The 15978-nt window shown below is 41.0% G+C and overlaps 1 protein-coding gene across 3 annotated transcripts in view; it reads left to right on the forward strand.

The window, feature by feature from the left end:
* C4H15orf39 (chromosome 4 C15orf39 homolog) overlaps positions 1-15978 on the forward strand; it is a 314691-nt gene that overhangs the window by 259599 nt on the left and 39114 nt on the right. The window contains exon 3 of one of the 3 annotated variants that reach the window (XM_075345656.1): positions 15433-15466. The exons of the other annotated variants lie outside the window; for them this stretch is intronic. Within the exon in view, the coding sequence (XP_075201771.1) occupies positions 15433-15466 (34 nt within the window). The remainder of the gene's footprint in view (positions 1-15432; positions 15467-15978) is intronic. 3 annotated transcript variants of the gene reach the window in all.

A 15978-nucleotide genomic window follows, 5' to 3' on the forward strand; every position in this document is an offset into this window, starting at 1 on the left:
TTTATCTGGTTTCAGGTGTCTTTTGATATTGTCTACACCTGTTACTTGCCACAGGTGAGTTTGAATGAACATCACATGCTTGAAACAAAGCTATTTACTCACAATTTTGGAAAGGAGAAATCAATTTTGTCTCGTCCATTTTTTGTGTGAAACTAGGACCAATTTGCCTTTTTTATCTTGTGCATGTTGTTCCAATACAGGTAAAGGAAAGTGTATGATAAAACATGCAGAATTGCATTTACATGTGTAATTGCATTATGTTTCTGAAGAAATAGGTTATTTCATTTTCTGGAACAATTTCAAGGGTGCCAACACTTTCGGCCATGACTGTATGTAAACATTTTTTTTATCTGTAGAGAACAGAGGATGCTTGAAGTTTTACATAATTGTTTAACATTTAGATACAAACCATTGTGTTCAGCTTTTATTTAGGCTGAGGAGAAACTAGTGTTCAATATAATGGCAGACTAAAGCTGGTGTCACACTAAGCGACAGCGACAACGACGTCGCTGTTACGTCACCATTTTCGGTGACGTAACAGCAACCTTGTAAGTCGCTGTTATGATCGCTGCTTAGCTGTCAAACACAGCAGAAGCAGCGATCATAACGTCGCTGTGCTACATGTGCAGAGAGCAGGGAGCCGCGCTTAGCGCTGGCTCCTTGCTCTCCTAGGTACAGTACACATCGGGTTAATTAACCCGATGTGTGCTGCAGCTACATGTAACAGTGCAGAGAGCAGGGAGCCGCGCGCACTGCTTAGCGCTGGCTCCTTGCTCTCCTTGCTACAGTATACATCGGGTTAATTACCCGATGCATACTGCAGCCACATGTCACAGTGCAGGAGCCGGCACTGGCAGCAAGAGCGGAGGCTGGTAACCAGCGTAAACATCGGGTAACCAGGGAAAGGTCTTCCCTTGGTTACCCGATGTTTACGCTGGTTACAGCTTACCGCAGCTGCCAGTGCCGGCTCCTGATCGCGTCATTTCGTCGCTCTCTCGCTGTCACACACAGCGATGTGTGTGTCACAGCGGGAGAGTGACGACCAAAAAATGAAGCTGGACATTCAGCAACGACCGGCGACCTCACAGCAGGGGCCAGGTCGTTGCTGGATGTCACACACAGCGACAGCGACGGGACGTCGCTGCAACGTCACAGAAAATGGTGACGTAGCAGCGACGTCGTTGTCGTCGTCGTTATGTGTGACACCAGCTTAAGATCCTAAATTATATGAAGGTGAGGAACTATCAAGTTAACATGTTTAAAAAAGAAAGCCATTATTGGTAAAATTTAATCAGTAAGACCAAAAAACCAAAACTGACTTGTTTAGTAAAAACATAATTACATGTGTCAGATTGTATGCTCTTACAGGGAGCCCATCATCTCAAAATAACAGTTCATACCAGGTACACTCGTTTGGTGCACACTTAGCATGGCCAAAAATGTAAGTGCACTATCCCACTTACCTGTTTTCCTTCTATCTCCAACCATTTCTTCATTGACAGTCAGACTTCATTAATTGACAGCTCTGGCTTTATAGGAGCTTAGAGATGGACAAAGGTAGATGGTAAATAAGTAAATTGAAGGGTGATTGAAGGGTGCACTGAACGGATTGACCATGTCAAGCATGCACCGAGCGATTGCGCTAGCTATGAACGTTCATTTTGTGCTGACGCTCACCTAAAGTTATTTAGTTGCTTCCCCGTTTTGTATTTCTCTGATTGTAAATTAATAGGGGTCTCTTCTCCACCTCTTTGCTCAGCTGGTTTGTCAGTCACACCATTCTGGCTGTGATACAAACAAAATACTGAAATGAATGATAGCAGGCACTTCCAGAGTACTCCAGGGTTCAGAAGCCTCAGAATTAAAAGTTGACTTTTATATAGACTTCACTGACGTGATAAAACTAAATGTGTTTACGCTCCCAATAAAGTGCTTCAACTACTATACAGCATAAATTCCTTAAACAGATTCAGTTTAGGATTTACCCCTTCCTGACCTTTTTTTTGCAAATCTGCTCTCACTTTGTATTAATAACACTGGAATACTTCCACATATTACAGTGATTCAGAGGTTGTTTTTTTTTCTTCTTCTTTCCATGAAATGTATTTTGATTGTGGAAAATTTAGGTTACACTTTTGCTTTTTTTATTCTGAAAATATTGAGAATTTGGCAAATATTTAGAAAATTCACAATTTTTGATTGTTACATTTTTATGCTTTTAAAACAAATAGTCATTCCTCACGCAATAGTTCATAAGAAACATTTACCTGATGTCTACTTTATATCTGCATTTTTTATAAACTTTTTTTCTCTTGGTATGTTTTAAGGTTAAACATTTTTGCAGCAATTTTTTTTTTTGTTTTTTTCAATGCAGTTTTACCACAGCTGTATTTTTTTATAGACCACTTCTGTTTTAGGATGCCATACTTTTAGGGGCCCTATGTCAGAAAATCTGCAAACAAGACCACATCTTAAAAACTGCACCACCATATTCAAAAAGTTTGTTAATCCGTCAACTGCTTTATAGGAACTAATGTAAACACAGGAAAAAAAAAAAAAAAGGTCCGGTCCCCTATGCACCCAGAACCACAAATAATTTTGTGCACATTTCTAATCTCTGCCCAACAGTCCCTTCATGTAGAAGTATACATAACAACAGATTTTTTTTAAAAAAGGACAGTTTGAGATGCTGACTAGTTCTATGACTAGTCGCAGGGGTGTTAGTTCCCCTACTAGTCAGCCCATTAAGCATGTTTTTACGCCCCTTGCTTTAAAACAAACAGCAAAATCGGAAGCACGATACAAAGCTGCGCATCCACACTGCTTTGTACCCCTCAGCATTGAGCTTTTTTGATACAACGTGTATGTGTCCTGACTTCAGAGAGGTTCACTGTGCATGATTGAATTCATGCATACTTCTGGTCATGCGCACTACTCTGAATCCGTGTGTATGCGCCCCCAGTTTAGGGAGCTGTAGCGCACATGACCAGAAGTGTGCGTGAATTCCGGTCAAGGCCAGTGAGCGTCTTTGAAGCCGGGATGTATACACTCCACATTGGAAAAACCCACTGCTGAGGGGTATAAAGTTGTGCTTAGGCTGCTTTCACACTACGTTTTTTTTAACATGCGTCCTGAACGGTTTTTTTTTTTTAACGCAAAAACGGATCCAGTGCAAATGCGTTTTCATTTCAATGCATTTACAATGGACTTGCGTTAACATACGTTCACCTGCGTTTGCGTGCGTTATAGTGAGGATCCAGCGACTTGCAGTTTAACATTTTTCAAAAACTCTACTTGTAGCGTTTTTGAGCTGCGTCCAAATACTGCAAATTGCTGGATCCTGACTAAACAGCATGCAAACGCATGTGAACGCTGGCATGCTGATAGATAGGATCCTGCTTGCTCTACTGAGCATACACAGAAACCAGCCTCGGGTGATCAGTCCCTCTCTCCCCCTCTCTCCCCCTCCCTCCCCCACCTGAGAGCTGCGGACACTCGTAACCAAGGTAAATATCGGGTAACCACTTCTCTTAGTTACCCGATGTTTATGTTGGTTACGTGTGCAGACGCTCGTAACCAAGATAAATATCCTGTATCCAAGCAAGTTACCGATGTTTACCTTGGTTACGATCCTCCGCAGCTGTCAGAGGCCGGTTCCCAGTCTGGCACGTTTAGTTCCTCTCACTCCCGATCACATGACTCCAATGCCCGCCCCTAAACATCCAGTGACAGGATCCTGCAAAAATAACACATGCATTTGCATGCGTTTTTTGCTGTAAAAGCAGGATCCGCTTTTACAGCAAAAAAAGTTCATGACGCATGTTAAAAAACCGTAGTGTGAAAGCAGCCTTACATGCAGCTTTATGAGGCTGCTGATGCTCTGGCTGTTGTATAGCATGTTATCAGGGCTACAAGGGGCGTGATGACCTGCTTAGTTGGCCAACTAGCCAGGGAACTAATGTCTCTGCCTCTAGTCACAGGCCTAATTAGTATCTCATAAATGGTCTATAGAAATACTTGCAGTGGCCAAGTCAATCAGCAGATCTTAACCCCATCGAGCATGCATTTTACATGCTTAAGGCAAAACATAAGGTAGAAAGACCAACAAACGTGTAACAACTGAAGATGGCTGCAGTGAAGGCCTAGAAAAAGATCACGAAGGAGGAAACCTAGCGTTTGGTGGCGTCATGGATTCCAGACTTCAGGCAGTCATTGCCTGCAAAGGATTCTCGACAAAGTATTTAAAAATGAACATTTATTTATGATTAAGTAAATTTGACAGATTACATTGTTCATATTTTCAGAAGTTGTCAGGTTCAGTTATGAATTGAGCATTTCTTAATGATTTTTACTTTGAGTTCAAATCCGACAATTAAAATTTTTAGTTGCCTCTTGTTTCTATGATAGCACGGAGTTTTCCTTTTATTGTTTGTTTTCTGATATTTATTTAGAGTAACTTGGCAACAATTCACATAATGTAAAATATGTCTAAACACTCATTTCTCACGGATGCATATGTAAGAAATGAATCTTTAAAGGGAACCTGTCATCAGAAATTTAGCTTGAAACCTAAAAGATTCCCCCTCTGCAGCTCCTGGGCTGCATTCTAGCAATGTTCCTGTTGTTTATGTGCCCCCTTTCTGACCAAAATAAAGACTTTATAAAGTGTTACCTTTTTGTATTCAGATCTTGATAATGGTACACGGGGGTGGGCTCTCTGGTGTCCGTTAGTCTGCCTCCTGTCGCTTTAGGCCGTCCCCCATCGCTCCATTCCATACTTCAGGACGCCGTCCACTGCGCCCGAGGTGCCGCGCACGCGAGGACTGCTGGTGACGTGTGTGCAGGCACGAGGTTATAGGCGGCGCTGTGATTGCATCGCAAGTGCCCGCCCATCATCTCGTGGCCACGCTCTCCCCTCTGCCTCCAGCGTTCTGAGCAAGCACTGGCCAGATGACCCGACGTTGGAACGTTCTGCACAGAACGCTGGAGGCAGAGGGGAAAGGGCGGGCACGAGATGATGGGCGGGCACTTGCGATGCAATCACAGCGCCACCCATAGTCTCGTGTCTGCGACACACGTGACCAGCAGTCCTCGTTGGGGGACGGCCTAAAGCGACAGGAGGCAGACTAACGGACACCAGAGAGCCCGCCCCCGTGTACCATTATCAAGATCTGAATACAAAAAGGTACCACTTTATAAAGTATTTATTTTGGTCATAAAGGGGGCACATAAACAGGAACCTTGCTAGAATGCAGCCCAGGAGCTGCAGAGGGGGAAACTATTAGGTTTCAAGCTAAATTTCTGATGACAGGTTCCCTTTAAGGATGTTACAGCCAAGATCCTTAAATGTTTTGAGATTCCCCCCCCCCCCCCCAACATTTCTATTATGTGCTTTTGAGTTTCCCCAAAAATTAGTTACCTCTTATGCAAATACTACCCATGCAGACTTCTTCCTTTATCTTTGCTGCTCTCAACCTTGGAAATTTATCAATAAGATATTTGAATGCTTTTGCATTTTTATCGATTGCCTTTACAAAGTTGTTCATTAGGCCCAACTTGATATGCAATGGTGATAATATCTTATGTGGATCAACAAGAGCTGGATGCAGGACATTTTTACTGCCTTGTTAAAGTGAATGTCGGAGAGGTCAGTCTCTTTTATTGATTTACAGATTTGACTGGTACAGGTATATCGAGAAAAACTGATCACTGAGAAATATACCAGTAAAAGTTATTAGATATGCATTAAAAAGGGGTAAAAACTGATAGTTTTACTAGAGTATTGATAAACAAGTCCCTGGTTGAACAAGCTCAATTTCCTACTTAGTTTAGTTGTCTTTGACTATGGTTATTAAAAACATGTGCCTGAATATTACCCTAGTGAGTGTTATATTCAAATGAATCACTAATTTATATACTGATAACCCAGGCTATCAGAATTAGTATAATCAGACAAACCACAAATATATCACTTATTGATCCACAGACATCACTCATTAAGTGAAGTATACACCACAGTTATAGATATTTACAAACACTATTTAAAGTAACTTTTCACTAAATGCGTTTCTCCCCAGCATCAGGCGTTTTTCAGGATTGAATACAATGGTAGATTTGTAACTTGTAAAGTTAAAAACCAAAGTACTTAGAATCATTTGAATGTTACAGTTGGAAGGGACCACCAGGGTCTTCTGGTCAACCCCCTTTCTCACAGCAGGATTCACTATATCATCCCTCACATACAGTAAGTACGGAAAGTATTCAAACCCCTTTAAATTTTTCATTCTTTGTTTCATTGCAGCCATTTGGGAAATTCAAAAAAGTTCATTTTTTTCTCATTAATAATATACACTCTGCACCCAATCTTGACAGAAAAAAAACAAATGTAGAAATTTTTGCAAATGTCATAACCCCCCCCCAAAAGTGAAATATCACATGGTCATATGTATTCATACCCTTTGCTTAGTATTGAGTATAAGCACCCTTTTGAGCTAGCACCGACATGAGTCTTCTTGGGAATGATGCAACAAGTTTTTCACACCTGAATTTGGGGATCCTCTGCTATTCTTCCTTGCAGATCCTCTCCATTTCCATCTGGTTGGATGGTGAACGTTGATGGACAGCCATTTTCAGGTCTCTCCAGAGATGCTCAATTGGCTTTAGGTCAGAGCTCTGGCTGGGCCGGTCAAGAATGGTCACAGAGTTGTTCTGAAGCCACTCCTTTGTTATTTTAGCTGTGTGCTTAGGGTCATTGTCTTGTTGGTGAACCTTCGGCCAAGTCTGAGGTCCTGAGCACTCTGGAAGAGATTTTCTTCCAGGATATCTCTGTACTTGGCCAAATTCATCTTTCCTTCAATTGCAACCAGTTGTCCTGTCCCTGTAGCTGAAAAATACCCCCCTGGCATGATGCTGCCACCACCATGTTTCACTGTGATGAGGTACCTGGTTTTCTCCAAACATACCTCTTAGAATTATTAACAAAAAGTTCTATCTTTGTCTCATCAGAACAGAGAATCTTATTTCTCATTTATCTGGGAATCCTTTGTGGTTTTTTTTTTTTTTTTTTTACAAACTCTGTGGGCTTGTATATGTCTTGCACTGAGGAGAGGCTTCCGTCAGCCACTCTGCTATAAAGGCCCAACTAGTGGAGGGCTGCAGTGATAGTTGACTTTGTGCAACCTTCTCCCATCTCCCTACTGCATCTCTGGAGCTCAGCCACAGTGATCTTGGGGTTCTTCTTTACCTCTCTCACCAAGGCTCTTCTCCCACGATTGCTCAGTTTAGCTGGACGGCCAGGTCAAGGAAGACTTCTGATGGTCCCAAATTTCTTCCATTTAAGGATTATGGAGGCTACTGTGCTCTTGGGGACCTTGAGTACTGCAGAAATTCTTTTGTAACCTTGGTGAGATCTGTGCCTTGCCACAATTCTGTCTCTGAGCTCCTTGGACATTTCCTTTGACCTCATGATTCTCATACTGTGTGACATGCACTGTGAGGTCTTATATAGACAGCAGGTGTGTGCCCTTCCAAATCAAGTCCTATCAGTTTAATTAAACACAGCTGGACTGCAATGAAGGAGTTGAACCATCTTCAGGAGGATCACAAAGAAATGGACAGCATGTGACTTAAATGAGTGAACAAAGAGTCTGAATACTTATGACCATGGGATATTTCATTTTTTCTTGTTTAAAAAATTTGCAAAAATTTCTACATTTCAATTTTTTTTTATGTCAAGATGGAGTGCAGAGTGAATTAATGAGAAAAAAATGAACTTTATTGAATTTGCCAAATGTCTGCAGCGAAACAAAGTGAAAAATTTAAAGGGGTCTGAATACTTTTCATACCCACTGTATGTCTGTCAAGCCTGTGTTTGAAGACTTCCATTGAGGAACTCGCTACCTTTTTATGAGAGCCTGTTTCACTGATTCATCACCCTCACTGTCAGAGTTTTTATAATATCTAATATGTCTCCTCCCAATGAGTTTCATCCCATTGATGTTAGTCTTTCCTTGTGCAAATGGCAAATGAGAATAGAGCTGATCCCTCTATAGTATGACAGCCCTTAAGATATTTGTAGACAGCTATTTAGTCTCCTCTGTCTTCTTGTTTGCAAGCTAAACATTCCCAGATCCTGTAACTGTTCCTCATAGGACATGGTTTCTAGACTCTCACCATTCTTGTTGCTCTTCTCTGAACTTGCTCCAGTTTGTTGATGTCTTTTTTTTTTTTTAATAAACGTGTATAGGCTGGATAATTGCTGTGCAGACTAGATGTTAGCGAGGTGCTAGTAGTTGGGTTTGAGAATGCCACTCAATATAGTATAGAAAAACAGTGCACCCTCTATTTTGTCAAAAAACATGATAACATTTTAATAGTAAAATTTAACAGGATGAATACGGGAGCAGGTGAGAAAAACAACGACCAACTGACATTTCGGCCTGTGTGGCCTTGTTTACAGGGTCGTTACAATTAAAAAGGAAAAACAAGGTATTTATATTCAAAGGAATTTTTACATATTTACACATATACACTATATTCTACTTAGACCAGATGTCAGCGTCGTCATGTATTTTGGCAAAATAGAGTGTGCACTGTGTAGTTCCCAAAACTGGACAAAGTATTCTAGATAAGGTCTGACCGAAGAAGAGTAGAGTGCAATAATTACTGCACACGATCTAGACTCTGTGCTTCTGTTAATACATCCTAGAATTGTGTTTGACTTTTTTGCTGCTGCATCTCACTGTTGACTCATGTTCAGTCTGTGGTCTATTAGCAGCTGTGCTGTTCCTTAGTCCTAATCCTACCAGTCTATACATATTGGGGGTTTTTTTTGTTTTTTTTTTTCATTTTTCTTGCCCAGATGAATAATTTTGCATTTCTCACTATTAAAAATCATTTTGTTAGTGGCTGCCCACTGTTCCAGTATTAGATCTTTTTAAATCCTCTCTTTTATAGTAGTAGCTAACCCTCCTAGTTTTGCGTCATTAGCAAATTTAATCATCTTACCCTTAATTCCTTCATCTAAATCATTGATAAAGATGTTGAACAACACAGGGCCCAGGACAGAGCGTTGTGGTACCTCATTTGAAATATTTTTTCCAATCAGAAGTGCAGCCATTTATGACCACTCTTTGGGTCCAATCACTAAGCCAGTTGTGAATTCACATAACAGTTGCCTTCTCCAATTTATACTTGGTTATTTTTTCAATAAGGATGGTATGATCTTCTTTGTTAAATGCTTTGCTGAAGTCAAGATATAGTATATGTACTGCATTTCCCTGATCCACCCGGTCAGTGATTCTGTCACAGAAGCAAATTTAGTTAGCCTGACATGATTTATCAGTTAGAAACCCATGCTGGCTCTGGTTAATCTCTTCATTCTTATTCTTATCTTAATGGAAATCAGAGACTCAAAGTGCTGTAATACCGTATTTTTCGCTTTAGAAGACGCACTTTTGTTCCCCCAAATTTTGGGGGAAATTAGAGGGTGCGTCTTATAATCCGAATATACGGATTATATACTGCAGGCCCCAGTGGAGGTGGGGGCAGCTCTGGAGCGGTGCTGGAGGCTGGTGAAGGCTGCAGGAGGCAGCGGGAGATCTCTTGCTGCCGCTCATATAATATGCACTACTGCTGTCCATCACCGTGGTGCTGAAACCGCACCGCAGTGATGGGCTGGGGGAGTAGCGCATATTATATGTGCCTGCGCCCCCTTTGATGGCACATGCCCCCCCACCCCGTGTTAGATATGGCCCCCATGCTGCTGCCCATAGTAAAATAAAAAAACTCTTTACTTACCTCCTCCAGCGCTGATCTCCGGAGTCTCCCTGCTGCCGCTGTGATCAGGCACGTAGAGATGATGTCACTCGGCTGTGCCGATCACATGATCGGCACAGAGAACCAGGAAGTGAAGGAGCTCAGCAGCACAGAGGGAGACACGAGGGAGGACAGCGCTGGAGGAAGGTAAGTAGTTTTTTATTTTACTATGGGCAGCAGCATGGGGGCCATGGGCAGCACAGGGGGACGTGTGCCATCCACAGGGGGACGTGTGCCATCCATAGGGGGCCATGAGCAGCACAGGGGGATGTGTGCCATCCATAGGGGGCCATGGGCAGCACAGGGGGACGTGCGCTATCCATAAAGGGCCATGGGAAGCACAGGGGGATGTGCGCCATCCATAGGGGGCCATGGGCAGCACAGGGGGACGTGTGCCATCTATAGTATGCTGGAATGTTTACAGGTGCCATGCCACATTGTCAGAGACCCTGAGGTGCCAGAAAAGTAAAAATCCCCCACAAGTGACCCCCATTTTACAATTTGCACCCGTCAATGAATTCATCTTGGGTTGTAGTGAGCACAAGCTTTTGTACAGTTGGGTGGTAAAGAAAAACTAATTACACTTTTACCTCTAAAATGTTGTTTTAATCCCAAATTTCCAATTTTTACAAGGGTAATAGGTAAAAAAGGCCCCGTGATATATACCGCACTTTATCCCAAACAAGACAATACCGCATATGTAACTGTACAGTACTATTAGCTACTCCACAGATCTCGGGAGGGAAGAAGCGCCATTTGACTTTTGGAGCACATATTCTCCTCTAAGTGCCAGAACAGCAGAAACCGCTTCAAGCGACCACGTATTGGAAATTACATCCCACCGGGAATTCATCTACGGGTGTAGTGACGACTTTGTCTCTGGAAAACGCCCATGGAGTCATATGCAGTGAATTCTGCAGAATTAAAAATTGAAAATAAGCCATTGCAATACGCAGTACATTATAGGGGCCTATACATTGTGACCAGATTGTGCCTCTGGAGACACGCGAAACCCCCCCCCCCCCCCCTTCCTCTCCATGAAAAAAAAATAATCTGTCATTTCTCAAAACAACAATGCCTAACATGTGGGAGTGAAGATTTTGCTGGATTTATTTTTTGGAGGAGCCTTAGCGATTTTCCAGAGCCTTTGTGCTACCAGTAATGTGGAAACCCCCCTATATTTCCGTTAAAAGATAGCTGACCTAACTGAGGACTTGTGGGTTGCTATTTTATGGTAACATTGGGTACAGAACATTTTGGATAAATTCACATTTATCCCGTACTCTTTGCTGAGCACTTACATTAGGGTTTCCATGTACATCTCCACATTCCGTGATTCAAGTGATAGCCTCGATGGATCCATTCAATAATAAGGCAGCAAAGTTACTCTGGACTGCTTTTGGCCTCTGTTAAAGCGTGTCCTTCTTTACAAAGGTGCACAAAATTGTTGTTAACCTTACTTTTGTGCACACTTAAAAAGACATGTAAAAAGATGAACACCGTTGGTCCACAAGCCAGACAAAAATTCAAAGTCTGCCTCATTACGGTGCATTTTCAGTTGGGAATTACATTTTTCAGAGACTTGCATGTAATCCCCGGTGTAAGTGCTCAGCCTAGAGCACAGAATAAATGTGAGCTGAGCTTTCTTGCGATCTTTTGGAAATAAGCAAATCAATAGCAGTTGAAAAATTTACTTTTATTAGTATTTTTACGACTTTCACCTTGCAGTGTAAGTTATAGGGCGGCTTTATTTCTCCGATTGCAGCTATGAGGGTAAACCTTGAGGGGTTTAAAATAAAAAGGGACACACGTGGCGCCACTCTAAATGTAGTAGTTCAAAAGCTTAAAAAATGATTAAGAAATGTGCATAAATTGCACTCACCTTGTTTCAAGTTAGGTCAAACTCATAGATCCTTTTGGATCAATCTCCACAATCTCTGTGCTGATCTGCTGCTCACTAGGATTTGATACACTGTGAAATCACCTCCACAGGAAACCAGTAAATTGAAGTGCTTGAAAAATCCTTGAAATACAAAAAATGTGGCGCTGATCCCCAAATGTGTTATATCAGAAGAATTTTTATTCGGCTACTATAAAATATTACTTAAAATATTACAACGCGTTTCGGCTAAAAATCTTAAAAAAAATAGCCTTCTTCAGGTAAATAACATAACAGTTAATCTCTCAGACCTCGCGGATCAGCGCCATGATTGCAGCTATACCAGAGTTATATATATATATTTTTATGTTTGGCTGCTATCCCACTAAAAAAGCTTTTTTACAAATTTAAAGGTTTTCTGTGCCACTGAATTTTCAAGACTATTGTTTTTGGTTTTTTTCAATTTTTCTGCTGATGGACATGTTAATACTTGTTTTTTGCGGGATGAGTTGGAATTTTTATTTTTTGTTCATTTTTGTCTCTACATAAATATACATATTTATAGGTATATTGTTTTTCAATGTTTTTTGTTCTTCATTTTCTTATTTATTTTTTACATTTTTTTTTTCTTCGTCCTATATGGGACAGCCGAAGCTCAAATATAACTGATGCCGAGCTCCCGACAGCGATCTTGTGGGCACAGCTTCAGTGCCCCCACGAACGCTGTGATGTAGACTTACGACGGTTTACGAAAACCCCTTCCCTACCATGACCTAAATGTATGTCAAATGGTTAAATTAGTACTTTGTTGAAGTACCCTTTGAATTTGACAAGATTCAGTCTTCTTGAGCTGGAATCTCAGCATGGCACATTCAGAATTAGCAATCTTTGCCCACTCTTCCTTGCAGTAGCGCTCTAAATCTTTCACTTTGTGAGGGCATCTCTTGTGGACAGGTCAACCCACAGATTTTCAACTGGATTCAAGTCCGGGCTTTGGTAAGGCCATAACAAAACTTTCGTCTTCATCTGGCATGACCATTCTTTTGTTGATTTGATTTTATAATTTTCTTCACTTAGATTAAAGCCTCAGTTCCATCTGCTGAAGAACACCCTAATGTATAATGCTGCCTCCATCATGCTTTACTGTGGGTTATTGTGGTGTTATTTTGGTGATGCACAGTTTTGTCTTTGCACCAAACATACCTTTTAGAAATTATGGCAAAACATAGATGGTTTAGATGGTTTTCCGTTAAAGAAAATGATTCCATCTTGCCATCTTACCCCACAGGACACAGATATAAAGAATATGTGAGATTGTTGTCATACGTAGAATATAGTCGGAAATTTCTGCAGCTCCTTTAATTTTGCTGTATGTCTCTTTGCAGTCTAAAAAAACAATTTTCTTTTATTTTCATGTACTTTGGAGGGTTGTCCATTTCTAGATAATATCACAGTTGTGAAGTTTAAGCTACTTCTTGATGATAATCTTAAGTGTTTTATGTCTAATGCCTTGGAATTTTTTTTGTTCCGTTCTCCTGACTAATAACTTTCAACAATAAGGTCACTTTGGTGTGTTGTAAGCGGTTTATGGCCCACGTAACTAGGAAAGGAAAATGTTAGGAAAATGCTATAATTTTAACAGGTGTGTGTGTGCTTTTTATATTCACTGTTCATATCCTTTTGTGTGTGTGTGTGTGTGTGTGTGTGTTGCTCTATTATAATGTTTGGATCCAAAAATTTTAATCTTTTTATGTGTAAGATAAATTTTTATTTGCATGGACAGTCTTTTGACCAATACAAAGTATAATACTAAATGCTTGTATATCTATTTTATTGAAAACCTTTAACTTCTCAAAGCTGGGGATTATTCACTTAGCTCTTGCGCAAGTAAAATGTATGTATTATGATAACAGAAATTATGTCTTAAAAGGCTTATTCTGGACTTTGTTTTTGTTTGTTTGTTTGTTTTACTTTGGGCCTAAAAACTAGCAGGCAAGTAGTGTCTAATAACTTGTTTATTCTACCTGGCCTGCACATCATCAGTGCACTTCTTCCACTTCTGGGCTGCTCTGTAGACAAGGTCCTTAGGCTATGTGCGCACTAGAAATGTGAAGTTTCTCAAGAAACTTTCTCGAGAAACTTCTGGGAGTGAAAGATTTCCGGACCTCCGGAAAAAATCCGCACCAAATCCGCATGCGGATTTGCCGCGATTTTCCCGCAGGTGGTTCCCTGCGGATTTCTGCAGGCTGTACCGCAGAAATCCGCAGGATACCTGCGGAAATAATGGACATGTTCATTTTCTCAAGAAAGTTTCTCGAGATTCTGCTCGCGGAAATTTCTTGAGAAAAATCCGCACCAGTGCGCACAGCTTTTTTTTTTCCCATAGAATTTGCTGGGAAATGGCTGCACAAAGATTGCAGACGTTTCTCAAGAAATTTCCGCGGCAAATCCGCGGGTAAATCCGCGGGTAAAAAGCTCTAGTGCGCACATAGCCTTAATCCTGACATCATGCTGATTGCCAGCTGACTACCTACAGTTAGGCAGTGGGGAGTCGGATGTCAATCTGTTTGATGTTAGCAATCACGCCCGTTAACAGTGCTTAATGTAAGAGAAGCCAATAATCTGTCAAAATGATATCTGCTGAATCTCTGGCAGGAGCTGTCTGTGACCGCTCTATGCCGACAGGCTCATAGTAAAAAAATAATAATAGTCCCAAATAATCCCTTTAAGGTAAATTCTTGTAATTTTTTTTTTTAACCTATCCCTAATACTAAATGTGTCAGTATGTTTGATCCTATTTGTGTTTTTTCATGTGACTGATATATGTATAGAAACTTTTATAATTCTTTTTTTTTTTTTTTTTTTTAAATGAAAACATTTGGTAGTATGCTTTTGGTTGTGCATCTAGGTAATCGCATATAGCGTAAATCATGTTTAAATAGGCATATGCGATAATTTGATTTTTATTCATTAGTGCTCATTGACTTGCTCTCTTGCTTCCTTCACCTTCTATAGTTAGTTTTTTATTCTTCTAAAGTAATTAGACTTACTACTGTAGAATAGCTAGATATCTGCTGCATGACACAGCTATACCATCTTTCTTGGCTTAAGGCCCCCCATTCACAGTCCGTGAAAATGGGCAGTTAATTGAACATCACAGACTACATTGACCAATGTTGGATTTTTTTTCTGTTTAATAATGCAGACAGTGCGGATAATCAGCCCCAAAAAAAATCCCCCAAAAAAAATCACCCATGCCAGTCTAGTGTTTTCAACAATGAATGTTTGTCGGTCAGACATCTGAAGCCACTGCACGATTGCCCACTGGTTGTTGAAAGGACCAAAAAACTTTTGTAATCATTCAAAACACAAGTCGGCATGTTGGATTTTGCAGAAAAAGTTAGCCCTGGCTACATCATCGGCTGAAAAAATCCAATGTTGGTTGATAACCCCAAACCCATTACAGATTACAATCATTTTCACTTAATGTCTAGGGGGACCCTTAGTAGTAGAGTATTCTGGTTTCAACTCCCATCTTTCAGCAGGAAATGTGTTCCAATGTTTTATTGCTTAAACAGCTGTCGTCCATCTTTGGCAAACAGGAATATTCAGTTAAATAAATAGTAATTTAACAGTCCTGTAATGCCTGGAGTTGTGTGCCCTGTGAGCGACCACAGGGGTTTTCCTGTCTATCCAATTCCTTCTGGGCTCATGTCCCTAAACTTTATATCTTCCAGGTTCCCGTACCCAGTCTGGGCAGCATACACTCAAGTACGTATGTGATCTTTGCAAATCACACTACTTAGGGGTTGTAGAAGTGTGTGTGTTTGTATGTGTGTACGCCAGAGTATACTCATTTGTGTGTACATTTGCATGTTTCCATAGTGTGACTACCCAATGTTTAGAAGAGTAAAAAAAAAAGTTTTGTTTAGAATGCCAAAGCAGATACTTTATACATACATTAGACGTATGGGCTTTTTCCACTTTTATGATCTATTAAAACGGTGTAAGAAATTAGAGGTTGTCCTTTTTTGTTTTTTTGTTTTTTTCCACTGGAAGCTATCCCACTCTTGTCCCTAGGCTATGCCTTGTATCAGTGGTGTTTTGTTTAGGGCAGGGGTGGGGAACCTCCGGCCCGCGGGCCGTATACGGCCCGTGACGACTTTTTATGCGGCCCCCAGGCACATTCCTGGGGACCGCTGTGCTCTGGCAGCAGCCGCGCTTTTCCCCGCTGCCGGCCCTTTAAATCCCACTGCCTGATGCCCTGAGGGTAGATGCTAGAA

The sequence above is a fragment of the Anomaloglossus baeobatrachus genome, chromosome 4, assembly GCF_048569485.1.
Source record: "Anomaloglossus baeobatrachus isolate aAnoBae1 chromosome 4, aAnoBae1.hap1, whole genome shotgun sequence".
NCBI lineage: Eukaryota > Metazoa > Chordata > Amphibia > Anura > Aromobatidae > Anomaloglossus > Anomaloglossus baeobatrachus.